The sequence below is a fragment of the Rhopalosiphum padi genome, chromosome 2 (genome assembly GCF_020882245.1).
Source record: "Rhopalosiphum padi isolate XX-2018 chromosome 2, ASM2088224v1, whole genome shotgun sequence".
In the NCBI taxonomy this organism is placed as follows: Eukaryota; Metazoa; Arthropoda; class Insecta; order Hemiptera; family Aphididae; genus Rhopalosiphum; species Rhopalosiphum padi.
In genome coordinates, this window is record NC_083598.1 from 79084451 (window position 1) to 79111957 (window position 27507).

Consider the following 27507-nt stretch of genomic DNA (forward strand, 5'->3'; position numbering starts at 1 on the left):
TTTCTATAATGGCACCTACTAAAGAACCATTATGAATAAAAATGTAATGCTTTTATTATATAGTATTTGGTACCTATCCTGTATCCACATACCATATTATATTTATATAGATAAATCCATGATACATATTATAATGTAATATAAAAATATATGTGTTAGAAGATGAGTTATCGACAATTTCATATTGATGAAGGGGTGATCAATGCTCCAACATATTATGTTTTTACGTTAATTAATTATTAATAATTTCAAAAACTATCTAATACATATTAAAATAGGTAAAAATCATATTCGTAACTGTACATGATCAATTTTTTTATTTACAGTAAATAATAAATATGTATTTAAAATTATTTTTCAGTAACTATTAAGCATTTCTGTTTTGATTTTAATGATTTCCTGGGTTTGTTTAAATCGTTTAACCAAATCTTTAAACTGTGGACCATCTACAAGCTCATATTTATCTTGTAGTTTTTGTAATTCCTCAAACTTGGCTAAATCTGTTTCATATTTTTTTTCTTTAGCATTGTAATATTTTTCCAAAGAATCTAATAATTCTTTTGAACAAGAAAATTTACTGATGATATCGTTCTGCAACTTACTAATAAAAACAATTAAACAAATTGAAAATTACAATTTAAAAATTCAAGTTATTTCTTACCTTGAATTAGCTTTAAGAGCATCTACTTTTTTAGATAATTGTTGAGCTTCTAAAATATTGATATAGCTACTATCTAATAATGTAAGTATAGAATGTTGTATCTCCTTTTGATTGTTAGTATACTTATTCAAAAGAGTCAGCATATTATCTAATTTATTTTTAATAGTATCTGGCATAACTGGTTCAGATTCAATTAACTTTAACAAATCTACCAAAACAATAATATAGATATTAAGACACTTTTTATAAATAAACATACAATTGGGTTAAATAATGCGTACCTGCGGGAATGGATTCTTTTTCTTTAGTAATCAGAACACACTCCTTTTGTATACACTCTCCAATGCATTTATCAAATTTATCTTTTTCGTCATCTGAAAGCTCCTTAATTTTAAAATGTGATTCATCGTCTTTAAAAAGTCTATAATGAGCAGTTATATCAGAGCACTTTTTTCTCAAAACATCATCCTTGATATGACTTAATGAGTTGACAAATATGCGTTGTTTAAGAGCTTCTAATTCATTAAAACTTATTTCGTTAATAGTTTCTTGTTTATCGTAAGATTTCTGTTCAGGAACATGATCTCCACGAATCATTTTTTCGAATTTTTTCATTTTAAGAGCCATACTATCAAGAATTAGTATAAAATAACTAGGCAGACAATAAAAAATTTAAAAAATGTTTGATCTGGAATTAGGATGAACGATGAACTCGCAGTTAACTGTTTAGTGTTTAGTGAACACAGTTTACAAATTTAAAATTTTTTATCTTTTTAAAATACAAAGATAATCTGATAACATAACAATCACGAACATATATCTTAGTCCATGATAACAATTAACAATAGAATTATGCTCCTTGCACAGAATAGAATATTGCTATCTTAGATCTCTATACTCTTTGCCATTATTATCGTAATATATATAAATATATTATATCGTGGTTCATTCCAAGATCTTTATACAATTTTTTTTTGTTCTATGGTTCTATCTTTATTCTTTATCAATGCTAATTGGTAGTGCTGTACTGCAGTGTGAACGTGTGATGACGAGTGGGTCGTAATATTTTAAGTTTTAACTTAAAAGATCTTAAAGATCGTGGTCGACGGTCGTGAATATCCTTATTCCTTTATTCCTTAAAAATTGTTAATTATTTAATTTAAAACGTTTATCTTTAATAGTAACATAATATTTATTTTAACATTTTAGCATTTTACTTTCCATTATTTACGTTGAAAATATTGTAAGCAAAATATTTGTTATTTTTTTCATTTATTTATTTATTTGATACTTATTTCAGCTTTATAATAAAATAAGCAGTGTTATTGAAACATAAATGACAGATATTTAAATAATTATGTGCTTTTTTGTTGTTTTTTTAAGATCTTTTAAAATGGAGAATGTCCTAGAAAAACAACTATTGAAAGTTGCAGAAACAATTGAGCAAAAACTTGATCAGGAAATACAGAAACTTGATGAGTTAGATTTAGATAGTATTGAAAACATACGAGAACACCGCTTACAACAGATGAAAAAAATGATCAAACAGAAAGAAGAGTGGATGGCTAAAGTATAAGTTTTTTTATTTATTATCTGCATTTTATTTAACTATAAAATGTGTTTTTCAGGGACATGGAGAATATGAAGAATTAAGTGATGAAAAAAGTTTCTTCGAAAAATCAAAACTGAGTCCAAACATGGTGTTACACTTTTATAAAGATGGATCAACTCGATGCAAAATTGTTGATCATCATTTAAAAATATTGTGTGCACAACATTTAGAAACACGTTTTGTTAAACTAAATGTTACACGTTTTCCTTTTCTGACAGAACGAATGAAGATTCGTGTCATACCAACTATTGTGTCAATAGTTGATAGTATATCCAAAGATTTTATTGTTGGTTTTACTGAGTTGGGGAATTGTGATGATTTCTCAACAGAGATGTTGGAATGGCGTTTAGCACGGTCGCAAGTTATTGATTACAAGGGAGACTTACTTAATCCACCAGATGTTGTCAAGAACAACCGAACAATGTTATTAGAGAAAAATAAGAAAATAAGAGGTTATGTAGGAAATGATGATTCAGATGGTTTAGATTCAGATTAATCATGTCTGAAATGTTAAAATAATATACTAATCATCTAATCACTAATCAAATGAAAAATTAATGTTTCCTAACACTACTTATAATATTGTTTATCTTACTTAACCACTACTGTAGAATATTTTATACATTCCTACAAGGTTTTTCATACATTGAATGTGAAAGTATGATTTTTATTTTATTCTTGATAAACTTTTAATATTATTATTTTTTTTTTATTTGTTTCAAAATATTCTTATATAAGTTGCTTATACCTACAAAAAATCAGTAGTCATCAAGTTTATATGATAATTTATTTACATATTTTACATGTTTAAATTTATTTTTACTTATCTTTTTGAAATACTTTTTAAGATTTGTTAAAAAAAGTTGCTAATTTATTTTTGTTTTCAAGTTGAATATAACATGCACGTCACATCAGTAAGATAAGTTTATTTCCAACATTTAATTATTATTTTTAAGTAATGATTTATAACTTAAATAATTAAATATTATTTTTCTAAATTTTTTAGATTATTTCAAAACTAGTAAAAAGTTAATAACCATTTTAAAATGAATTAGATTTTATATATTATATAAACTGAAAAGATACATAGATTATTTTTTTTATTATTCAAATATATTTAATGCATTACATTTTTTTATATCATATTCGTTTTAATGGTTAACTGAACTCTCCTCACTTTTTATTAACTATAATGTAAATAAATAAGCATTTTACTTGCATAATATCACAGAATTAACAAATACAATGTTGTATAAGAATAGAAATACAGAGGTAAACAATATAATAATAGTTTTTAACTTGGGTTTAAACTCAATTAACTTGAGTGATAATAAAAATAAACATGATAAATTATTGTAGTTATGAGAAACGTACAATGTGTGCTTCATAGTTCATAGATTTCTAATGGAATTCAAGCAGTACTATTATGTTTTGATTCAATTGTTTGACAAGTACTTTGAAGTTTGTAGCATAGTAGAAAATAATAGAAGTTCATAACATGGAATGAATTATTTTTATCCTAAGTATAAAGTACATATTTTCTTAATAATAGTGTTTAATAAAACGAATTGTTGTTAACTTTAATATTAGAGTAAATTGACCAATTATCTCTAAGGTAAGAATGTTATCGGTCGTTGGTTTTTAAAAGATTTTAATTTTTAAGCAATTAATGAGTATTAAATATAAAAAAACTTATAACTTGCAATAATACAATGTCGGTTCTAGTGTTCTACTGTAAGCAAACTTGCCATGTTTTACGTTTGTATTGTTTATGAAATGCAAACAATACATCTGGGGCAGAGTAGTATCATAGGTCTATGTGCAGTATTGTGTACATACCATAGTACACTACATTGATTACGTTGATGTTATTTTTAGTTCTGTAAATATTGTCATAGAACATGTTCTATGATATGGATAAAATAAACCACGTACGTTAATAATAGTCCGTATACCATGTTATAAATGTATAACCCACAATAATTTGATTAAAATTATTTATTATTGAACGTAATATAATAATGAATTTTAAAAGTGCTGCGACAGTCCTTCCCAACTGTCAACGAGTCAATCTATATTCTATTCTGTATATTTTCTGTTGAACAGATAACAGGCCGAGCCACAGATATGTATAATAAACTAGATTGCTAACTGATGATAATATGCGAAGTTATTATCCGCCATTTTAATCGAGGCCGATGTAGATTTTGCCTTATCAATTGTTGTTGTTGTCTGTTGACTTGTGTACTGTACTACTGTGAAAACTCAAAACTGAGTAGTTGACACTGTTGACAGTATTGTTGTGTTCTGTTTTTTGCAATAGGTATATTGTTTTGAGACTTAATATTTTTATGCTATTTTTCCAATTATGCCATATAAGTGCTGTGCTGATGGATGCAGTAGCAAGGACGGGGTTGTTGGTTCAACTACAAAATTATTTAGGTAACTAAATACTTTACAAAAAAGTTATCAAAAATAATTAGCTCTACTGAAATACACTTTTAATAATGTGTTTGATATTTTGTTTTTAATTATAGATTTCCAATCGATGAGTTAAGGAGACAAAAATGGGTGCACTCTATCCAAAGAGATAACTTCATTCCAACAAAATTTTCACGCTTATGCAGTCTCCATTTTAATAAAAGTGAATTTGTTGAAGCCCCCGAAAAACTTATATTAAAAAATACAGCTATACCATCCAATTTCGATTGTTCCAAAAAAGCAATAAAATGTTTAAGCAGCAACAAATTTGATCACAATTATAGTTCTTCAGGTAAAATTAAATTCTTCTTTACATTCAATGTTGTATTTGTACTACTTACCTATTACTACTACTTACCTATATTAAGTAAATTACATTTTTATCTACAGTTTCTTCTTCATCAAATATAATTAATATAATAACTACTTCTCCTAATTTACCTATTGATTCTGGTGTTGAAAATGCTGGGTGTAATTATGAAGTTGTCGATCTGACTTTTATTGGACCTAGTAAGTTAAATATGTTAACAATTTTAATTTATATACAATAATGCTTTGTCATGTATTAAATTTGTTGCAGATTCCAGCCAGTCACCTCATACCCCTACATATACACCAACACTTAAAAGAAAATTTAAAAAAAAATTGTTTGATACACCAAAAAAAGCCAACCTCAAAAAGCGAATTAAACTTTTACAACAAACGGTTAGAAGGCAGAACACAAAAATAAATTCACTTGAGGTATTTACGTAAATGCTAACTGAGAAAGATTGGCTTAGTCTTAGTACACACTTAATAAGTTATTATAATATGTGAAATGCCTCTAGTGATTAGTGATGACTGATTACCGGATGAGTGAAACTTAACTGTATATTTATATATTAATAAACTATATTGTAATTTTTATTAATAAAAATTATTCTTATCAGCAATTGATGTCTACTATTGGATCCTGTACTGATAGAGAAACTACTAATATAATTGAAAAAAATTTTACTGAGGTTTTTTTAAAAGATATTATAAATAATGGTAATGTGGCTCCTACTGCAAGGCGATACAGCGAAGAAGTAAAAAAGTTTGCAACTACACTTTATTTTTATTCTCCAAAAGCATATAACTATGTTAGGTAGGTATATATCCTCAATAACTGAAACAATTATATATTTGAGTTACAGAAATTGTAATTTTGAAAAATAAATTGTAATTTAAAGGACTTCAATTTCTTTGCCTAATCCAAGTGCTATACGAAATTGGGTATCAAATATAAATGCTGAAACTGGTATTTTACAAGATGTCCTATTAGAAATAGGTAAATTTCCCAAAGAAGACAAATTTTGTTGTTTGATATTAGACTCCATGAGTATTAAAAAATCAGTTCAGTGGGATAAAGTTAGTCATATGTATGTATTATTAGAAAATATTATTCATAGTTGAATATATTATAACTAGATATAAATTTATAAATTAAAATTTTTTAAGGTTTGTTGGTTATTGTGACTATGGTAATAGTTTGACAGTTGAAGACTGTGAAAAAGAGTCAACGGAGGTTTTAGTTTTTATGTTGTCTAGCTTAAAACAAAAATGGAAATGGCCAATTGGGTATTGGTTTGTAGATAAAATTAAATCAAATGTACAAGCTCAATTAATTAGGATTGCTATTACCCAATGTGATAAATTTGGGATTAATGTTGTGGCAGTCACCTGTGATGGAGCATATGCTAATTCTTCAACTTTTAAAACTCTAGGATGTGATCTAGACCAACCTTTTGATTTTATCAAGTCTGATTTTTCGATAACTTCAACTAAAGCTAATGTTTATTTCACACCTGATGCATGCCATAATGTTAAATTAGCTAGGAATGCTTTGGGAACACTAGGAGTATTTAAAGATTCAAACAACAGTCTTATTGAATGGAGATATATTCATAAATTATTTGAACTGCAAAACGACATGGGCTTTAAATTGGCAAACAAGATAAACTCTTCACATATAAATTGGAAAAGCAATAGTATGAAGGTAAAGTTAGCAGTTCAAACACTTAGCAGTTCCGTCGCAGACTCTCTACAATTTCTATCCAAGACCTCAAAAGATTTTGAAAATTGTGATGCAACAATAAGATTCATCAGGGTTGTAGATGAGATTTTTGATTTCTTGAATTCCAGAAACCCATATGCAAAAGGCTTTAAACAACCAATTAATAAACAAAATATTCAATACTTAGAAACAAAAATGAAAAATAATATTGACTATTTGTATTCACTGAAGACAGCTACTGGGCAAGATCTGTGGAAAAGTAAAAGAAAAACATTCATATTAGGTTTTGCTGCATCCATAAAATCTACTATAGCTATAGCAAAGGATTTGTTAATAAATCAACATTTTAAATTTATTCTGACATACAAATTAAGCCAAGATGCAATAGAAATTTTTTTTGGATTTATGAGAGGTCGATTGGGTCATAATAATAATCCTACCTGTTTGCAATTCAAACATGCTCTAAAAAGTACTTTATTGCACACTTCAATAAGACTTAGCTCAGGAAACTGTACACTGATGTCACCTCATGAAGATTCTCTTTTTTCAATCAAATGGAAATATAAAGCACCAGAACAAAATTTAGAAAATGAATTTGATATTTCATTGTTAGCAGAACAGTACAATAAATTAGATTTTAATAGCATCACTATTGAAAATATATTATATTACATAAGTGGATATATTGTTAAAAAACTAATCCCAACTTTGAAATGTGATGGTTGTATTGAAGCTATTACAGATCCATACATTGAAAATGATCACGTTTATCAAAATAATACCACACCAAAATATTTTACAATTATGAAAAACAGAGGCGGTTTGAAGTATGCTTCTTATGGGGTATACAAAATTGTTAAATTGACAGAAACATTATTTAAAACCATTATGGTGGATAAAAAACAAATGTTTATTAAAAATATGGATTTAAAAATTATGATAAATGTCCAAAACTCACTGGCGACAGACACCACGCTATTTCCAAAATGTGATGCTTGCTGGAATTCAACAGATTTATTGGCAAGACCTCACAAAATCGATATTATAAACAAAGTAACCAGAACCTATCTTAACGTGAGATTATATTCTTACAGTAAAATAATAACATCCTCGATTATGAAAACTGCTAGTAAACGACAGAAACTCAGTAAAACCATTTTATTTTATAACATGTAAAAATTGTTAACCTATCTGAATAAACTATGTTAAAAATTGTTATTGATATTTAGATACAAAATTTGTTTAAATAAGAAAAATAACGTGCAATAAAAATTTGTTTTATAATTTAATTATTTATTTTTTTTATCGGCTTCCTTATCAAACAAATCTAAGGCCGTGATAAAGCCCATAGGCCTCGAATTAAATGGCTGCTGTCTGCTTCAACTAAACACATTGATAGGATGCAGCAGTTAGCAATCTAGTTTATTATACATATCTGTGGGCCGAGCTAACTAATCTCCTGGAAGAAACGATATTTTTAGTTTATGTATACAGCCGTGATACTCGTATTAACAATTTAAATGCTAACCCCAAAAAACAAGTTATCATAATTTTGTGCGGTGCCATTTATTGACGCTATTAAGTATAACTATATAAGTAAAACAATATCAAATAATACAGTTGAGTAATTACAAATTACTGAATTTTACAAGTTTTTATTTTTAAAACGAATTATTTCTAAAAAGTAAAATGTATAAAGTTCCTCAAAAAGTACAGAAGGTTATGGTACAGCCCATTAACCTTATCTTCCGACACTTGCAAAATCGTGCTAAAGTACAGGTAAGTTATTCAAATATAGTGAATTAACATATTTTGTATTTACGGGAGCAGATGTCAAATAAATTTTTCGTATGGAAAAAGCTTACCATACGTTCTGTTACAATGAAACAAGGTTTATAACTAGTGTCAGTTGTCTCATTGTACCTTGTAAATGTTTTGGTTAAGTGTAAACCGAATATAATCAACAATTATAATTAATATTATTTTTATCCAAATACATTTAATTCCATAATCAACACAATAATTAATTATCTATCAAATTTTTCCCAAATATAGAATCTATTGGATGTGTATTTTATCATAGTCAATAATTATACTAAAAATTTTAATATTCTATTATAATTAAATACTATTGGCTTGAATTTATTGTTCAAATCAAACTAGCTTGTATAACTTGTATTCTTGTGCAATACTTAAACTATATTATTTTTTTGGTCCAATAACAAGTTTTAAAAACTTTCAAGTCAACAAGAACCAAATAAAATTGTCAAAATAACTAAATTAATTAATAATAAACAACCAAATTTTTTTTTTATGAGAAATATATTTATTTTTAAGTTGCAATAGCCTATATTAAAATATATAGTTCCACTTTGTTAATTCTATAGCAATTAAAACATTAAAGATTGTTTTTCTCTATGAAAAAAAGTAATTTGCTAAAGTACAAAAAAAAAGTTGTTTAATATTCAAAAATATCCTGGTCAGTACTTAAAGTGGATAATAACTCAACAACCAACATAACTTTTTTTTTATACATCCTAGGTTTAGTAATTGATATACTATTGTATTTGTTTTCAATAATACCTAAAACTATTTAGATATCTGCTCCTTACAAAAAATTATAAATGACACTAAAAATTTAATTATGTATTTCAATCATAGGTGTGGCTTCAGGAAAAAATACATTTGAGGATTGAAGGACATATCGTGGGTTTTGATGAATACATGAATCTGGTCTTGGACGAAGCTTGTGAAGTTAATACTAAAGTTGACTCGCGCAAACCTGTTGGCCGCATATTATTGAAAGGAGAAAACATTACATTAATACAAAATATGACTCCATCTATAGGATAAAACAAGAAAACTATCTGAATTAAATTTAACTTTAATATATCCTTTGTAATATAAATTTATAATAAAATATCTTAATACTTACAACTTAAACAATGAATAACTTGCAGTAATATTTATTTAGTATTCTAGAAATCAAAAAAAACTATTCTTCGAACTATTTTACTTAATTTCATTTTATGTGATATATATGTTATGGGTAGACTACGAAAATGGGTTGTGTCTTGTGTATAAATTCCCCGAGTTTTGAACAGCTTATCCATATGAACAGTATAATGTATCCATTGTGCTGTGTAGATAAATATGTAGTAGAAAAAACAAAATCATAATCGAAAAATAATTATCTATCAAGTAAATTAGATATCATTACTTTATTATTATTTATTGGAACAATTCAAACTCTAGTGATTTTTGGAGTTGCAAATTGTCCCCCTAGATTTACATTTATTTGATAAACATTTACTTTTATACAGACATTTTTTAAAACTGACCACTGGAAAGAAATTGTGCATTAGCTATTTTACGCAAAGATTTTTTGTTACCAACACATCCAAAATATCTCAGTTCAGTCAGAACATACAGAAAATTTCTTAAATAAAGTTGAAGAAGAGTGCCATTTTTATTTGTGAGAGTATATAGTATTAACTATCTCCAAAAAACACAATTGCAAAAAGTATATTCTGTAGATTACTAACTTCTGTCTACTTCTGATAATTTGAAGCTAATTGTATTACCAACATTGCATGGTGGGAATTTATTTATTTTATTCTATCAGAATACTTTATTCACTCAGAGGTAGATGGTAGATAATGTACAAAATAAACATTTTACAAATAATATTTTTATTTTTTATTTTCCAATACACATGGGTAGTATTCACATTACTCGAATTTTGTTCTCTACCCGTAATATATTTATATACAGTGGAATTTTGATTATTCACCAGCACGGATATAGATCCGTATATGTCTATGATAATAAGTGATTGCCAATATTATTATATTTTTAGATTAAGAAATTAATTTAGATATAATTTTGTATTTTATTCGTATTAATAGTGGGGTCTATTATTTGAAAATGATCTGGGTTAAAAAGAAATATGGTTTTAAAAACAGTATACAGTAGAGTATTTTTAATCCTACATATAACCATTGTACTACTCGATTGTAGAAAAAAATTGATATTTAAATATTTTTAACAGAATTGGGTAAAAATAAAATTTATTTATTTTTGTTGAAATTTCAACAATATAATTGATAGATAAAATTACATTGAATTGGTAAAGTGATAACAATGAAGATTAGAGAGTAGAGACATTATTTGTGTTTGTATGTTGGTTTTTTACGATTATTAAGTTTTTAAGTGAGTTATGAGCATTTTTAATTTATGCTATGTTATATGCGCATAACTTGCTAAAAAATTGAACTATCGTAAAAAATCAAAATACTAACTGATAATTTTCTTATTATCAAGTTTCATAATAGGTCGATTCACTCTAATTTTTAAACTGACTGAGCTAAACGTGATCTGCTGAGCGTAAATGTACTATGTTACGTTCTTGTAAGTTGTAAGACAGAGCAGATAACACATGCGGATGTTACGTCCTCTTAATGTCTGTTAATGTACTATGTAGTGTAGTTCTTTGTATGAGGAAGAAGTTAAGTTAACCTGATTTTTTTCTTACAATTTGTGTAATCTGTATTCTGTTTGTCAATGACTTGGCAAAACCAAAAAACAAATTTTACTTTCTAAATATTATTTGCAGTAATTTAGCTCAAGTTATGCTGATTAATTTTAAGTGGACAGTAAGGCAGTCACTATAATACACTGATGAAAATAATTGATTCAATTTATTAGTAAAGTAGCAGATACTTGCACTTTTTTTTATTTATCGGATTTCAGTAGAAACGTTAATGGTGCTTATACTGTTATACGAGTACTTCTATTTTTACCAATTCAAAATATTATGAAAAATGTAGGTACTGATAATATATATATTTGATTATTTGTTTTTGAATTACAACAAAAAAACTAAATCGATTTAGTCGAATTACTAGTGTTGATTAAACACTCTCATTTATCCTTATATTTTTTTCCATTTATTTTAAAAATGAGTATGAAATGTTTACTTTCGACACTCAAAGTATATCCAATTATATCAAATTTACTATCATAAAATACTTCCAAATGTGAAAATATAAGCATTTTTTTTTTTTTTACTGCATTGAAAATTAATGAAACAGAAAAATAAAACATCAATATAAAAGCAATATAGTCAATGAATCTAAAATAATATTAAAACATATTAAATTAACTCATTTAAAAATAAGTTAATTGATTTCTTTATAGTTGCTATCTGTATCACAAATTTTAGTGAGCATCGTCAATTTTTAAGTTATGGATCTATTACGAACGACGAACGTCATCTGGTCATCCGGACTCCGGAGGTAGTCACTTTAGGTCCTTTATTATCTATTATTTAATATTTTTATTAATATTATGTATTCAACCATTTCATCTTGTCGTCTTCATTTTCCTGACAATTTCTAGATTTTTCAAACGATATCCTCACACAATGATTGCCTCAATTTCAAAAATCTTGTTAGATTGACCATCTATAGTGTAAATGGTGTAATGCTTCTAATATTTTTTTTTTTTTTTTTTTTTTTTTTTTTTTTATTCATAATATATATTTACAATCTGTATTTTATTTTTATACAATAAGCAAATTTGATAGGTGCATACATAGCCTTCTAATATACCCTTAAAAATAGTTAAAATCACCCAAAGTAAAGTACCTAATAAACTAATAACTTTTCATTGTTTTAGATCAGTGGTACTTGATTACAAACAAAACGGACTTATCTGTTCAATGTGTTAGATAAATCCATAACTTAAGCATTCTATTTGTACCTCTTTTAATTTTGGCACTCATATCGATTTTATGACTGGCAACATTTTTCACGTTTTAATTTATTAGGTGACATTTAATAACGTCAGATCACCTAATTTCCTACGGACTCTATAGTCAGTATAGTCTAATAGTCATAATACCTTATTAGTGGCTTAGTCCGTTCGGTTTTTGAATATAGGTTCGTTCAGTTCATTGTCTGGTCACTAACATAACAAAATTCACCAGATATAGATCGTATGCTAAATAGGTTTTATAATCTTTGCTGGTTTTTGTCTCAATATCCTCCATCTATAAGTTAAACCTTAAAACTCAATTATCTTTCGGCTAGTTGCAATACATTTATTTTCAATTAAATTTGAAATCTGAATTAGAGTTGAATCGATGCCTTGAGACTTATTGAATTACTTGATAATCCTATTAATCCTAGGCTTCGAGGTTCTTTTTATTCCCCTAATAGTCCTAACCATAATTAAAACTTGTCCAGAAATACACTACTTGCAAAAATTATGCACAAACAAACTACCTAACTTTAATACTTTTAGTACGAAGGCACATACTTTATTTTTTTCATCAGTAAAATGATTTACATCATATTTATTTTTATTATTACTCAAATTATTAATTAATTAAGTATATTATTATACTATATAGACTAAAACAACTGTTATAAAATAAAAAAGGTAGGTAAGTGGGTACCGTTTTGCTGTACATTAGGTATCACTATTTATATAGATGTGTTAAATTTAAATTCAATAATATATCATTGTAGGTATACGAAAAACGATTTTAAGTAGTAAGCGGAAACGGTCTATTAGCCTATAATAGTATAACACCAATTGATGTATTTTTTATATAACTATTAAAATAATTTATTTTAGTAAGTTGATTCGAAAATATTACATATTATGCATTTATTATATCATTATTCATTACTATTTGATTATTATAATAATGTATGTGTAATGTGTATAGTCGTAATGTCGTGTACCAATACCATATTACAATTATATCAACTTATATACCTGACACAAAATTTAATACCTACACACAACATCTTTCAGTAAATACCGTAAAACAGTAAAAATAGATTTAAAAAACTGATGACAAGTAATAATATAATATTTACTCTATAAGATATAAGGTAACAAGAATTAAAAAAAGTGTTTTCCTTAATATTAGTATATGAATGTCTGATTTTTAAACAAAGTTCAAAGTTGGATAAAACTCAAAAATTTTTGCAATTCACACCCTTTACGGTACCCAATTTACACGTTTCATTCGCAAATATAATTAAACACTGACCATATTTATTAATATACAAATGTAAATTTATATTATAAGTGTAAAAAGTTATCTCAAAAGTTCAACACAATAATTGGTCTAATTACTCTAAATTTTAATTAGTAATATACCTATGTGTATAATATATATATCAAAAAAAATGAGATGGTTAATACGATGAAACATATCTTTCACACGCTGTAGTGGGCGATTTGGTACAACAATATTACTTCATTAGACAAGGTGTAAGTGCAATACGGCCGGACTGAGTTTGTTTACAATGTTTACGTATCCGACATACACATACATTATTATAAATTATAATATTTTAGTCAGTGGTTTTACATGGCTATAACAAGTCTGCAGCTGCTGCTATAGACAACCAGCTCAATCGTCTTTAAACTTCGGCGGTACCTATCGGCTATCCCGGTCATTAACAGCTAGATTGATAATACAGAAGTGATAATAACTATCATAAGTTTGAATTATCAATTATCTTCAAATAACATTTCGTATCAATCGTATCGTACGCTATTATACATACACGACTGTTATAGTACTATAATATAATAGTTGTTATAGTTAGTACTTCGGCCTTCGGGAACATTGAGAGTCGCTAGTCGCTGTAGTGCTGTACGTTAATGATACAATACTGTCGTGCTGCTCTTTAGATAAATATTTCATTTTGTACATTTATTTACCGTTCATATAATGAATACGTCCACACAATACAGTATGCGTTGGGATGATTTTTCATCCCATTTCACAAATGAATTTGTGTCTCTACGGAATGACGAACAATTCGTTGATGTCACACTATGTTGCGACGATCAATTCATTAAAGCTCACAAAGTTATTTTATCAGCATGCAGTCCTTATTTTAAAAAAATACTTATGGTAAAATTTATGTTTGTTTCCTACATAATGTTTTAATAATTGATTTGAATTTTTTTTTATTAATCATAATTATTAATATCAAAAAAATTTATTTTATAGATGAATCCATCGAAACATGTCACAGTTATTATGCACAACGTGGAGTATGAACTCATGAAAACTTTAGTTGATTTTATGTATTTAGGAGAAGTACTTGTAAATCAAAATAATGTTGATAGGTTCTTTAAATTAGCCAAGACATTCAACATAAAAGGATTTCAAAATGGATTCAATAAAAATGAAGTTAGTATTTAAATATAAGTTTGGACAATATTTAATTAATAACTTCATACCTTCACATTGTGAGATTTCCTCTCAACTAAATTTAAGACCAATAAAATGATTCCTCTTAGAATTCATTTTTCTTTTTAACTCCTTAAACTATGTAATACCATTGATTAACATAAATATACTTAATATATTTAAACAATGATAATACTATTAAATAAATGGTTCTATACTGTATGATGTATAAAAAACAGTTAAGCAGAATAATATATTGGTACACATAATTTTGTGCAAACTGTAGTGTATTAGTAAATAATGAAACAAAAAATTTATAATTTTCTAAAATTTTTTCAGAGTTCAATTTTGCCTTCTTTATGTGAAAATGTAGAGCAAGATGTGCCAAAAAATGATGTTATTGATTCTATGGATAATCATGATGATGGATTATTTGCTAATCAACTAGATCAACTCAATCAACTTGTGAATCCAAATGAAATAATTGTATGTTATGATTAATTAATTAGGTGTATAAAATTAATATTTATTTATTTGTTTATGTATTACAGAAACGGAGAAAAATAGACACAAATTATTGGCAACAATCTACTGAAACAACTCCGTCAACACAACCTGAAAAACAAAGATGTCATTCTTTGGATCCACGGCCATGTCCAGAATGTGGTCGTCAATATAGCAGTTTATCTAATTTGAGACAACACATTGAATTAATTCATAAACCTGGTTGTGTTGTTTGTCCTTTATGTGGTAAAACATTCAAAAATAAGCTTTACCTACGGCGGCATTTTATTAGTTTTCATGAAATGTTACCATCCAAAGTACAAAATACATCTGATCCAGGTACACCTTACACTTCAACTCCATTACATTATCAATCTGATCAAAACCAACAAAGATTACAAATTAAAGAACAGTCTAATACTCAACAGTTAAGTTCTACTTGTTTTGATCAAAGTATACATCCACGTTAAGTAAAGCTAAATGACAAATGTAAACTTACTTTTTTTTAATAATTGTTGTTATTGTATTATTATTGAGTATTATCAAAGACCACAAATTAAAGCGTCTTATTGTAAATTAAATATTGACTTTTTATGTGCAATTATATTAAATGTAAATAATTTATTCTTTATTAAAAAATATGATATTTTTTGCAGGCACATGTTCAGTGAGTTTATAGGGTCCAAATCCTCCAGAACATTTTCTATGATATGCATTTTTTGATTTTTTTAAAGTATTATAATGATATTTGGAATCAAAACCCCCAATTCTCCTTAATAAAATTCTGGCTATGTGCCTGATTTCATGATCTCTAAATTAAGTATTACAATACTTTACATCTTCTATACAAACCAAGAATTATATTTAGCCTGTATCTAATATTATTTATTATTTATAAAACCATTAAATATGGTGCTAATATTTGTTATCCAAATAGATTAAAATATTTAAATCTTTTAATATCATAGTTTAAACAATTTAAAAATGAATGTATAAATATTGTTTATTAGATACTTATCATTGTCTTCTAAAGATAGATAATGCTACTAATATATTTATATTAACTAACAATGTATCACCATTTATAACCCTTATTTGGATTACTAGACAAAACCTACTGATTAGCTTCTATAATTATAATTTATTATAGTATATTAATTATGGTTTTATAATGACTTAACATTTTTAATTTATTCAAATACTTACTGCAGTTATGTAGAACTATGAAACAAAAGTTTATTAGTATATTATAATTAATATCTCCATGGTCAATATTTTATATTTTATTTTAATGTATTTTCATAATTTATGTATATGTTGTGGATTAAAATAAATTTACATAATGCTAAATTAGCAAAATGTCCAGGAAATATGATAAATAATTTTGCAACTAATATGATCATTCAAAAAATAAAATACAATCATACAGCTATCTAATAATTACATTAATTTACAATAAATTTGCTTAATTTAATATGCAAAATCTTGATATATTTTTTAAATTTTTTGATTATTATTATTTTACTTATTTTAATATAGTAAGCTTTTATAATGATTAGAACTACATATATAACCAATATATTTAAAATATTGATACTTTCATTTTACAAATAGCATTCTTTAAATCAAAATCAACTATTTCAGAAATGGATTCCCTTTAAAGATTCTACCATGTTTAAAGCTCATTTAATGTCACAATTAAATTATACTATATTAAAATTTATTTTTGACCTGCCTTTTAAACTTAATTTAATCATATAGTAATACAACTACTAAACTATTACCTAGTAATATCAAAAGTAAAGTCAGAAATATAATTGTCTTGAGTTACTTTTTGCACTTAATCCATAACATATACATGTAATCTTTTCAAAATAAGATCAGTAATGGCCAACTGGTACACAAGAACGAAGTTTTGACCTTTCGGTTATATTGTACTGATCTCATTTTGAATTTAGTAAATAAATATCATATAATGCACCAAAATAAGATATATCAAAGTTAATACTTGTCATATAATAAATTGTAATTTTATATTGTATAAATGTATAATATTGTTAATTAATTTTAAATTCAAATTCTTTTAATTATGTTATATTTTTCTTGATTATATAATATGGTTTCAAAAATACAATTTTTGAACCTCTTTGTAGTTACTTTTATAAGTTGTAAATTATATAGATAATAAATTTGTATAAATATAAAATAAAATAAATACAATTATTCAATTAATAGGTAATTATGTTGTATTATATAAATTACTTTTTAAATTGATATGTACGTTTTAAAGTATAACAATTTACTTTATTTTGACATAAATGAAATTGAGAAATATATTGTGTGCATTTATTATATAATGACAGTGAACAAAAGAAAATCTTATTAACATTTTTATTTTCAAATAATCCATCATGGTATAAGTCATATATGATAATACATAATTCCTAAATTTACCACCATCATCATTAACAACATCATCATCATCATCATCATCATCATCATCATCATTATAATCTCATCATAACACTTTTGTCCTTAATCACTTTTACAGAAAGAAATCCTTGAACCACAAAACAAGTTAATGCTACCCATACATATAGGTAAGTGAATAACTAATATATATACATATTAAGTTATTATGTCCCAACTAGTAAATCAAAATTGATAATTTGATAATTAAAATTTTCAGGAAAAAAAAGATCTAATAGAATCTACTAAAAAATGTGGTTGTTACAATTTTAAAATTTTAATAAAAAAAATGTCCAACTAAGATTAATGAAATGCGTTGTTTTTATTTCTTTTTTTTCAAAATACCATATTATTGATCCATAATCAATAAAATAAAAAACATACATCATATTTCATAAGATATACCTTAATTTAGGTTAATTCTACAATGTAAGTAGCATAAAAGAATAAAATGGAGCAAAGTAAATTTTGGTTCAATTTAATTTAACAGACAACATAATATTAGGTTTAAGTTTTAAGTTTATTAGAAAAATTAACAATGTTTACCAGTTGTTATACTAAATATATAGTTAATTGTTTTAATAAAATAATAATTTTCAGTATATAAAGCAAGTAAATTTAAATAGTTAAATATTTTTGTTATATATATCATATTCAACTTAAACTACAACTACTATTATTAACAGATCAATAAGTTTGACATGGGGAATATTAAGAGAATAACCATTAAGACTAGGAACTAATATTAGCTCAAATTATCAAAAATAGATCAATTTTAAAATTACATGACTAAAGTGACTTCTTAAAATCTATGATGGCATTTTGTAATTGTTTTACAATTTATGTTGGTGTTATATATTTTGAAGCACACAAAATAAATTATAGAACAATTTGACTATAATTTATAAATAGTTTGTTATGTCTTATGTATTAAAAGTAAAATTAATATATCTAATTTCTATAAAAAAAAAATAATAACAATAAATAATAATAAAAAAAAAAAACACAAGAACACATAAGTAAAAAATTCTATATAATAACAGTCATGGGTTATTATTTAAGCATATTAAATAATATTATGACACACACACACATAATATATATATATATATATATATAAAATAAAAATTTGACAAGATTATTTTTAATAAACCAAAATTAAATAATAAATGAATTAGTGGATCTAAGAGTAATTAATACTGAATTAAATCAACCAATTAGTTTTAAAATAAATATTTAAAAAATGGATATATTAAATAAATATTTGTATATCTATCTATATTTTTTCTTATCATTACAAATTGTTAGTTTTTTTTGTGATGTAAAAAAAAAATAGTTAATATAATATTTTAAAAAAGGAATATCCCAATTTAATTTGAACACTTAAAGATGCAGCGCACACATACAGTGATATAAGGATATACACATAAGAAGTTGGCAGAACATTTTCTGAATAAGATAAAACAATTTACTTATTTTAATTTAAATGTTAGTCACTGAATCATTAATCAATAACGATAGACAAATTAATCAAATTGACAATCATTTATAATTAGTATTAAATTATATTTTTAGAATACATTTATAGGTGTTTTGTTTAAGTTAAATCAACTGACTTCAGATTTTAATTTTTGTATGTATTTACTGCTCTTATAGCACAACATAATATTAATGCCAAAACTAAACCAAAAAATTCAACTGAACCAATTGCTACCAGTAATACAAGGAATATGATCATACTCTTCCGTGAAGTATACAATAATTTCTCAGTGCATCCCTGAAAATAATAAATTATTTTTCAAACAACTTATAAATTAGAAATAATTTGCTATCAAGAAATAGTATCAAATTATTTTCATAATTTGTAAATTTTAATTAGCATAAATTAACCTAGAAGTTTAAATATTAAACAAAACTAATTTTAATTGAAGAACTTACTATTTTATATACTATACATAATATATACCTACTATTATGTTTTAGCTTATTTTTAAATAAAAATTAAATCAATGAATTTAATCTTACCTCAGAATAAATTAATTCAGAAATTGGTCCCGAAGCTACAGCTGTTTGAGCATCTGAACATTGTTTAGAATCACCTTTACAACAAGAAGCAGGAATTTTGTATGATTGTTCTGGAGAACTTATTGCAAGCTCTAGACTTTCAGTCTGTGGGTTATTATACTTGCTCCCAGCCCAATCAGACGGGCCTGATGCACCACAACATTCAAACTATAACATAAATTTGAAATTTAAAAAAAACTTATAATTAGTTTAAGACACATATTTAAAGATCAACATATTATAATAAATACACCCATTCTTTTATATGTATCATACATGTTATGAACAAAAACTAATTCTTATTCTATAAAAGGCATAATTAATTTGTCATCAAATTGTTGCTATTAATAAATATATTTTTAATTAATAATGTTACTATTGTTGTACTACATTAAATATGATATTTTTTCATGATTAATTTATAAAATTCAGAATATAAATAATAAATGTATAAATTAAAATAATTTAAATTGTGAAATGTGATATTCTTTTTAATTTAAAATTATTATAAATATTTCAATTGAATATTCAGTTGAAGAGATAAATAAATGTATTATATTTTTAAACAGTCTCAAATGTTTCAAACATAAACATCGAGGATAGTTTTTAGTAGATAATGTTTTGGTTTTTATGGTTCTTTGGAGGTCAAGAGTTTAAAATACTCAAGACCTTTAATGATTTTGAAAAATAAAACTAGAATACTTGCAACGCCAATTTTTGACCAAGTCAAATAACATTTTTAATTGTAATTTAAAAATTAATAACTATAGAATTATATAGAATAACTTAACATTTTCACTTAAGAATAACAAACCATTTAAATATCATTTAAAAAATATTTTGTTTTTAATTTTGGCTATTTATAGAAATTTAAAACTGTGATATTTTTTTCTGTAAAACAAATGTTGATAAAAACAATTGTATCAGATCGAAATGTTTATACATTTAATAAAAGGTTCCTCATAAGTTGTTAGAACAAATCAAAATTTTAAAAATAAATATTATGCACTATTTTTTTCAAACATTTGAAGTTCAAATTTTACTGAAATTGGATAGATAAATTAACCTAATTATTTTTTTTGTTACAGACATTTTTTGCTATTATCTATACACAAAGAAATTTGTAAAATATTTAAATCAAGTTATAGCTATTTATGATCCATATATATGTACCATGATCCTATTGATATGAATCGTATATTGTTTTGATATATAATTTTTAAGCTAATAAAATAATAACAATAATATATAGATAATATAATATTTTCAATGTCTTTGGCAAACAATAGTTGAACATACCATATACTCAATAATTATTAGTAATTACTTACTAGTAATATAGATAAATTATAAGATATTTTTAAAAACAAGAGAATCTAATACACAGTCTCTATTAAAAATAGCTTAAAGTATGTAATAATTTAAATTATTATTAAATTCAAAATTAACACATCCATTACAGTGACAAAACATACTCAACACCTATTATAGAGCATAAAAACTCTCCCAGTTATAAAACAAACAAAAAATTGTTAGAGGCTAAGGAAGCATCAGTGAGGATGATCTTAAAAAAAAAAAAAAACTTAAATATTATTTATTAAATTATTAATACTTACACCACTCTGGATAGCATCAAATGTTTCTGTGCGGCCTTCAATTGAGCCATACTCTGATTGAACAGTTGTTTTAACAGTATATCGAACTAATTCTACTAACTTATCATTATTTGCATACATCCATACAGCAGCCGATATTTGAGCCACGAGAACAGCAAGTAATAAACAGAAATACTGTAAAAAAAAACAATTTATATTTATAAATAAAATTTTTAAGCAATTAACATTTTTATTTTATATATTACAAGAACGAGTGAACATTGAGATTCACTTATAGCAGCCGCACAACCAAGAAATCCAACGATTAGTAGTAATGTCCCAACGAATAGAATAAGATATACACCTGTATAGTAACTGGCTTCATCTTGTACCATACTCAAGGAAAATGTTGGATCTACCCACATCCATACTGCAAGTAGCATTAACAATAGGCCACAAGACTGAAATAAAATAATAACAAATATGATTTTATTAATTTTCAACATTAATTCAATTTTTGTTTTAAAAAAATATTTTATCATAGTTTATAAATATAAATGCAGAGCCGTAACAAACTAACAAACTCATTTGACGTCTGAGGCAAGTTTGAGTATATGCACCCCCCTTCCGTCAAAAAAATCTAAACTATTATATATTTGTTTATTAGAGAAGTATTTATTTTAAAATTAATTTTAATTGGTACATAAAAAATTAATCTCAAAATAATTTATACTCTTTTTGTGCAAACATCGTTTGAAATTTATTTTTTACTTATCTAATATGCTGCCTCTTCAGCAGTCTTATAAAAAAGTATTAAAATACTGCTGCAATACTAGTGTATTCGCATGAAAAAGTATTAAAAATACTTTTAAAATAATGTATTTTACAAATACTCACAAAGTATACATATTACAAATCTACATACCTAATACTGTACATTTTAAACATTTTACAATTAATTCTCTGAAGATTTTTAAAAATAATAGCATGTTGGCCCAAAACAGTTAAAATATGTTCTTTTATATAAAGTCAATTTTTTTCGAAATTTTTAATCTGAACTTTTTTTTTTAATATTTAACATTTTACTATTTATTTTTATAAGAAATTGATAAAACTGATTTCTTTATAATATTTTAATATAAGTATTAAGTATAAAAATATTTCTAAAATTTATTCAGAATATTTAAAAATACTTCAAAATGTATTTAAATACTAGTTTCCAAATACCTGTATTTGAATACTTTACAAGACTGCTCTTAAGTGTTTTGTGCCTGGATGTAACTCTGGGTTACCCAAACAAAATAAAATAAATAAACAGCAGGGAATAAAGCTGCAGAAGACGTGAGTTTAAAGTAAGAATTAATGCTAAAATGGATTATGTGCCATACAAACTTTAGTATGTTATTTGAGCCCTCATCGCGTAGTTAGCGGCTTAGCGCTCCCGGTGACAGTTACAAGTAGTGTAATTGAATAGTTAAATATTTTTTTTTACGTAAAACATTTTTAAATGCTCCTTAAATACTATATATTGGTAGAATAATATTTTAATTTAAAAAATGTATCAAAGTTTAATGCCCCCATTTCATTGGCGCCCGAGGCAAATGCCTCAGTCGCCTCATCCTTGCTACAGCCCTATTAAATAAATGTTAAGGTTTTTTAAATAATTTTAACTACAACTTAAAATCGTTATTCATATTTTAGCAAATAATACTTTTCTTGATGTATAAATATAGAAATTCAATAATTAAATACAAAGAAATATATGTGTTGTAAAAGATGTCGGCAACCAGCATAACATATTTTATCTTTGTCTAAAAAATACAAACTATAGCCAAATCACTAAGAATTTTTCATTTTAAAATTAGTAGTTAAGCTTTAAACTTAAGTTAACAAAATCTTTTAAAAAATTATTTACAAAGTCTGAAAGAAAATTAAAAAAACACTGTCAAAAATGAGCTAAAAAAATATACTTGATGAAACTCCACATATAGATTATTCTTTAAAAAATATACTTAATTATTAAATCTGGTAATGATCACTGTAGTTCTAGAATCTAAAAAAAAAAACTGTATATTGTTCTTGTTAGAAACCTTAAATCTTATTTGTGTAACTCAATATTTTTTTTTACTTGGTTTCTTTCTGCATGATAACATAGCAACTTAGTCAATATTGTGCTAAAAACATCTAAGTAAAAAATAAATTACACAAATTTAAAATTATAAAAATGTTTAATAACCTAACTATTTTAATCAACAAGAATAACTGCCACTGATTATAAAAAACTAAAATTACCTGAAAAGAAGGGAAATTCATACCTCCTGCACAATAGGAATTATACATAATTTAAAACCACTGTCTAATACTATGGTAGATCAGTAGTTCCCAACCATTTAAGTTTTTAAGTTGTGTAGACCACCAATTTTGTAGAAAACTGAGGCCCCCACCACTTAATAGAGTAAATACAGATAAAAAATAATTGGAGCGTTTATTATGAGATTATTACTATAGCTAACTAACCAGAAATATAGATGTTTATATTATTATAATATAGTATGAAATTTGACTTGTGGACCCTTGGTTTAGACTTTCGGCTAGAGTCCACCGCCCAGTTCTACGTTGCCTACCATCAGTTGGAAACCACTGGTCTAATTTAAAAGGCTTATGACATAATATTAATATACATGACTATGTTAAAGTATTCCAAAGGAAAAGTATAAGAGCTGGCTGGTATTAAATATATTATAATATTTAACTTAAAATGTTATGTAAATAGAATTGTCAAAAACATTTTTATACATATCAAAAAATTAAGAGATTGGGTGTACTTTTATTAACTGCATGTGTTCTTAAAATATCTGTGTGCCACTAAATTATTATATCACCAAAATAAGTAATAACCCAAACAACCATTTCATATTACCAAATTATTATAATAATATTTTACCAAACTAGAAGCACTTCAAAATCATGATATTAGATAATCCAGTTCCATTACTAGGCTTACAGCTGGTATAAAAACGTAAGTATGTTATGCACATACTAAATTCATTAATAGATTACAACAATTTAAAATAGAAAATAGAAAGATAAGATATTTATTTATAAATCCTCTTTAGATGTCTTTTTCAAAACTCCCTATATTATTCTATTTTTTATTATTTACAAACAAAATCAACAACAATTACAGCATGTACAATTATCATAACCCCATGAATTATTGTAAGAGACTTAAACTTCTAGATAATTATGGAGCTGCTCAGACATCAAAAAGGAATAAAAAGCAATAACTATAATCCAAATGTGATTTAATTTTTGTATTTAAAAAAAATACTGGTACTTATAGCACTACATTATTACCTCTTTAGTAAAATATTAAACATTTTATGAGCTTAAATCTATTTAATTAAAATAGTTTGGCTACAAAATAAAATACAAAGAGGAGTTGTGCTATTTTGGTATTGAGTCAATGCAAGTATACAACAAATGTCACCACTTTTCTGTTATTTAATTTTTGTTATCTTAACTTTTAAAAGGTTAAAAATAAAAGAGCTAACCTAACCTTTGATTTTAGTACATAAACATTTTTTAAAAACTAAAATAAACAGGTATTTCATACAAGTATAAAATACAATTTCAAAAATGTATGCATGGACCCATATTTAATAGTATAAAAAACATCTTAAATGCTATTTTTAAAACGTGATAAAAAATAAAATAAAAACCAAAACAATAATAATAACCATTGACCGTATACAGTATAAAATTATCTTGTCAAACGTTTCGGTAAACACGATAAAGAAAACAAATATTCCGGCTGGAATGGCAATAACTCTGATACTCTAACAGTCACGACTTATGCAAGATTGGCGGCCCGTCCGACATGACGGTCAAATCTCTAGATACGACGATCGATACTTACCAAATACAAGATATTTAGGAGGGTAACTACGTGTTTCATGAACGCATAGCAGCCGGTCAACGCCATCTCACCCGTTCAAACGATATCGTTCACAACTCAAAACCGAAACGACAAACAACAACGACGAAGTTTAACTTGTTGGAGTCTATGTTGACAGCTTTGAGCATCGAGCTTCCCATAAATGGTCATGAGTCGATTGTGTCGTCAGTGTTCACTGTGTAGTGTTTACTCGTCAAACTGCCTATCTAGTTCTAGTATCTTATCTTATCGGTCCATTCTCTAATATAGTCACAAGGAACCTACTAGTTCTCCCGGAGTGTGATAAGGATTGTGATCACAACAACGTCAACAACATAATATCAACACAACAACAACAACAATAACAATAATAATAATATTAATAACGTGATCATCAACGTTTGATGTTTGTAGAGATGCAAATATAATGTAACCACGGTTATTGAGGACCACGATTTAAGATATATCATCTTAAATCGTATTGGGGACATACAAATTAGAGATAAGATTCCAACTCCCACTGCATAATTGCATAGTAGACTTAATAAGACAGTTAAAACTTTAAAAGGAAACATCATACTATTTTAAATCACTAATTCGATTATACTAACTATTGTCTAATTCTTTATAAGAACGTTGTTTAAAAATTGAAATTAAAAAAGTGGACAAGTAGGCAACCGCTATGTTGTCGGTATGTGCCAAGCGTGCATTGTCATTGAGTAAAACTCTGTAATGTGGGTGTGTGTGTTAAATTTAAACCATGATAAATCATTGAATACGTAAAACGACAACTTATTAACTTTGGAAAGTAGGTCCGTGGCACTTTGTGGTATAAATATCAATACCGACAATACCTAACTAAGATTAGTCTAAATATCTTAAAAATATAATATAATTATATCTATCAACATAAGAGTTTCAAGTTTCTACGAATAATATTTTTGAATTGCACCCTATTAACTAAAATAGTTTTCTCCATCTAAGTATCTAATTTTGTTCATTTAAATTTCAAAAATTTATATAAAAAAATATGCTTGTAACTTTTATAATTTTTTAGATTTATAGGTTTCAGTATAAACAACTATTTATGAGAAATCTTGTATTAATTTTTTAAGATTTTTTACCCAAAAACAAAAACTATATAATTTATAAATCAAAAACAAATTAAATAGTCATAATTTAAAAATACTATTAAATAGGTAGGTACAAAATGTTTTAAAAGTTACTATCGTACTATCTAGTATGCCAGTATTTATGCGGTGTATGAAGATTCTGTGAAAGAAAAATAATCCAAGTGTTTGACTTATAGTACCCCCAAGTTCCACGTCTTTGTAATTTCAAATATCTATAGTTTTAACAATGTAGTTTTATTTTTAAGATTTTATTATCATTTATTTTTTTTTCTAATCTATCAACCTAAATAGTAAATACATTGACTTATTAAATCGTTAATAATATAGTCAATGATAAAATGTATATTATAATATTATCACCATTATAGTGACATACTGACATTGTGTATTCGATTCGTTAATTGTTTAACCATAAAAAACAATAATTAATAATTTAGAGTTTAGGTTTTCAAATGAAAATCTTCAGATGGCCAATGCCATTGTTCATTTTGTGAACATATGGATTATGAAAATAGTTAATATTTTATTTATTAGTGTTATAAGGTGCATATTAGATAAGTTATTAAGTATCTAACGTAAAAAAATTATTACTTTTTAGAAAGTTCAAAAATATTCTATGATTTTAGGATATAATAAATTCAAACATAGAGTGCTTAAAAACAGAAATGCATCAAAGAACTATTTAAAAAACAGGTTAGATACTATAAAAAAAATACTAAATAAAGAAGTATTTGAGTATTTCCAAATGTATATAAGTTAATGCAGGTTGCATTAACCATAAGTACTTGTCAG

The 27507-nt window shown here is 25.5% G+C and overlaps 6 protein-coding genes across 7 annotated transcripts; 4 read left to right on the plus strand and 2 right to left on the minus strand.

The window, feature by feature from the left end:
- Window positions 1-115: 115 nt before the first annotated feature.
- Window positions 116-1421, minus strand: LOC132921793 (uncharacterized). Its single transcript, XM_060984998.1, has 3 exons — window positions 943-1421; window positions 662-869; window positions 116-601 (listed from the first exon to the last, which is right to left on the minus strand). The coding sequence occupies exons 1-3, from the start codon at window positions 1286-1288 to the stop codon at window positions 358-360; spliced, it is 798 nt and encodes a 265-aa protein (XP_060840981.1). The 5' UTR covers window positions 1289-1421; the 3' UTR covers window positions 116-357.
- A 263-nt stretch (window positions 1422-1684) lies between these two features.
- Window positions 1685-3411, plus strand: LOC132921796 (thioredoxin domain-containing protein 9-like). Its single transcript, XM_060985002.1, has 3 exons — window positions 1685-1904; window positions 2045-2231; window positions 2290-3411. Exons 2-3 carry the CDS (start codon window positions 2055-2057, stop codon window positions 2767-2769), a joined length of 657 nt encoding a protein of 218 aa, XP_060840985.1. The 5' UTR covers window positions 1685-1904; window positions 2045-2054; the 3' UTR covers window positions 2770-3411.
- A 1003-nt stretch (window positions 3412-4414) lies between these two features.
- LOC132921797 (THAP domain-containing protein 2-like) lies at window positions 4415-5686 on the plus strand. The gene is made up of 4 exons (XM_060985003.1): window positions 4415-4715; window positions 4811-5046; window positions 5145-5264; window positions 5335-5686. The coding sequence occupies exons 1-4, from the start codon at window positions 4642-4644 to the stop codon at window positions 5505-5507; spliced, it is 603 nt and encodes a 200-aa protein (XP_060840986.1). The 5' UTR covers window positions 4415-4641; the 3' UTR covers window positions 5508-5686.
- Window positions 5687-8321: 2635 nt separating this feature from the next.
- Window positions 8322-9742, plus strand: LOC132921798 (probable small nuclear ribonucleoprotein E). Its single transcript, XM_060985004.1, has 2 exons — window positions 8322-8568; window positions 9451-9742. Exons 1-2 carry the CDS (start codon window positions 8479-8481, stop codon window positions 9640-9642), a joined length of 282 nt encoding a protein of 93 aa, XP_060840987.1. The 5' UTR covers window positions 8322-8478; the 3' UTR covers window positions 9643-9742.
- A 2069-nt stretch (window positions 9743-11811) lies between these two features.
- On the plus strand, window positions 11812-17851 carry LOC132921792 (protein abrupt-like). 2 transcript variants are annotated; one of them, XM_060984996.1, is made up of 5 exons: window positions 11812-14731; window positions 14831-15013; window positions 15353-15499; window positions 15565-15944; window positions 16174-17851. In XM_060984996.1, exons 1-5 carry the CDS (start codon window positions 14546-14548, stop codon window positions 16238-16240), a joined length of 963 nt encoding a protein of 320 aa, XP_060840979.1. In that variant the 5' UTR covers window positions 11812-14545; the 3' UTR covers window positions 16241-17851. The 2 variants fall into 2 exon arrangements, with proteins under 2 accessions (XP_060840979.1, XP_060840980.1); XM_060984997.1 differs by having other exon boundaries at window positions 11817-14731; window positions 15565-17851.
- A 437-nt stretch (window positions 17852-18288) lies between these two features.
- Window positions 18289-25855, minus strand: LOC132921794 (CD82 antigen-like). Its single transcript, XM_060984999.1, has 5 exons — window positions 25565-25855; window positions 21912-22106; window positions 21667-21840; window positions 20012-20218; window positions 18289-19763 (listed from the first exon to the last, which is right to left on the minus strand). Exons 1-5 carry the CDS (start codon window positions 25628-25630, stop codon window positions 19611-19613), a joined length of 795 nt encoding a protein of 264 aa, XP_060840982.1. The 5' UTR covers window positions 25631-25855; the 3' UTR covers window positions 18289-19610.
- Between the last annotated feature and the right edge of the window lie 1652 nt (window positions 25856-27507).

What these genes read in the sequence shown, in the direction of transcription:
- LOC132921798 (XM_060985004.1), top strand. Translation starts at nt 8,479, where the DNA reads ATGTATAAAGTTCCTCAAAAAGTACAGAAGGTTATGGTACAGCCCATT. An exon ending in AAAATCGTGCTAAAGTACAG is followed by an intron (nt 8,569 to 9,450) that starts GTAAGTTATTCA and finishes TTTCAATCATAG; the next exon opens with GTGTGGCTTCAGGAAAAAAT.
- LOC132921792 (XM_060984996.1), top strand. Translation starts at nt 14,546, where the DNA reads ATGAATACGTCCACACAATACAGTATGCGTTGGGATGATTTTTCATCC. An exon ending in ATGGATTCAATAAAAATGAA is followed by an intron (nt 15,014 to 15,352) that starts GTTAGTATTTAA and finishes AAATTTTTTCAG; the next exon opens with AGTTCAATTTTGCCTTCTTT. An exon ending in TGAATCCAAATGAAATAATT is followed by an intron (nt 15,500 to 15,564) that starts GTATGTTATGAT and finishes TATGTATTACAG; the next exon opens with AAACGGAGAAAAATAGACAC.
- LOC132921797 (XM_060985003.1), top strand. Translation starts at nt 4,642, where the DNA reads ATGCCATATAAGTGCTGTGCTGATGGATGCAGTAGCAAGGACGGGGTT. An exon ending in TCACAATTATAGTTCTTCAG is followed by an intron (nt 5,047 to 5,144) that starts GTAAAATTAAAT and finishes TTTTATCTACAG; the next exon opens with TTTCTTCTTCATCAAATATA. An exon ending in TCTGACTTTTATTGGACCTA is followed by an intron (nt 5,265 to 5,334) that starts GTAAGTTAAATA and finishes AATTTGTTGCAG; the next exon opens with ATTCCAGCCAGTCACCTCAT.
- LOC132921793 (XM_060984998.1), bottom strand. Translation starts at nt 1,288, where the DNA reads ATGGCTCTTAAAATGAAAAAATTCGAAAAAATGATTCGTGGAGATCAT. An exon ending in AAAAGAATCCATTCCCGCAG is followed by an intron (nt 870 to 942) that starts GTACGCATTATT and finishes TTGTTTTGGTAG; the next exon opens with ATTTGTTAAAGTTAATTGAA. An exon ending in GCTCTTAAAGCTAATTCAAG is followed by an intron (nt 602 to 661) that starts GTAAGAAATAAC and finishes TGTTTTTATTAG; the next exon opens with TAAGTTGCAGAACGATATCA.
- LOC132921796 (XM_060985002.1), top strand. Translation starts at nt 2,055, where the DNA reads ATGGAGAATGTCCTAGAAAAACAACTATTGAAAGTTGCAGAAACAATT. An exon ending in AAGAAGAGTGGATGGCTAAA is followed by an intron (nt 2,232 to 2,289) that starts GTATAAGTTTTT and finishes TGTGTTTTTCAG; the next exon opens with GGACATGGAGAATATGAAGA.
- LOC132921794 (XM_060984999.1), bottom strand. Translation starts at nt 25,630, where the DNA reads ATGGCGTTGACCGGCTGCTATGCGTTCATGAAACACGTAGTTACCCTC. An exon ending in CTCAATGTTCACTCGTTCTT is followed by an intron (nt 21,841 to 21,911) that starts GTAATATATAAA and finishes TTTTTTTTACAG; the next exon opens with TATTTCTGTTTATTACTTGC. An exon ending in CTGAATTAATTTATTCTGAG is followed by an intron (nt 19,764 to 20,011) that starts GTAAGATTAAAT and finishes TATTATTTTCAG; the next exon opens with GGATGCACTGAGAAATTATT.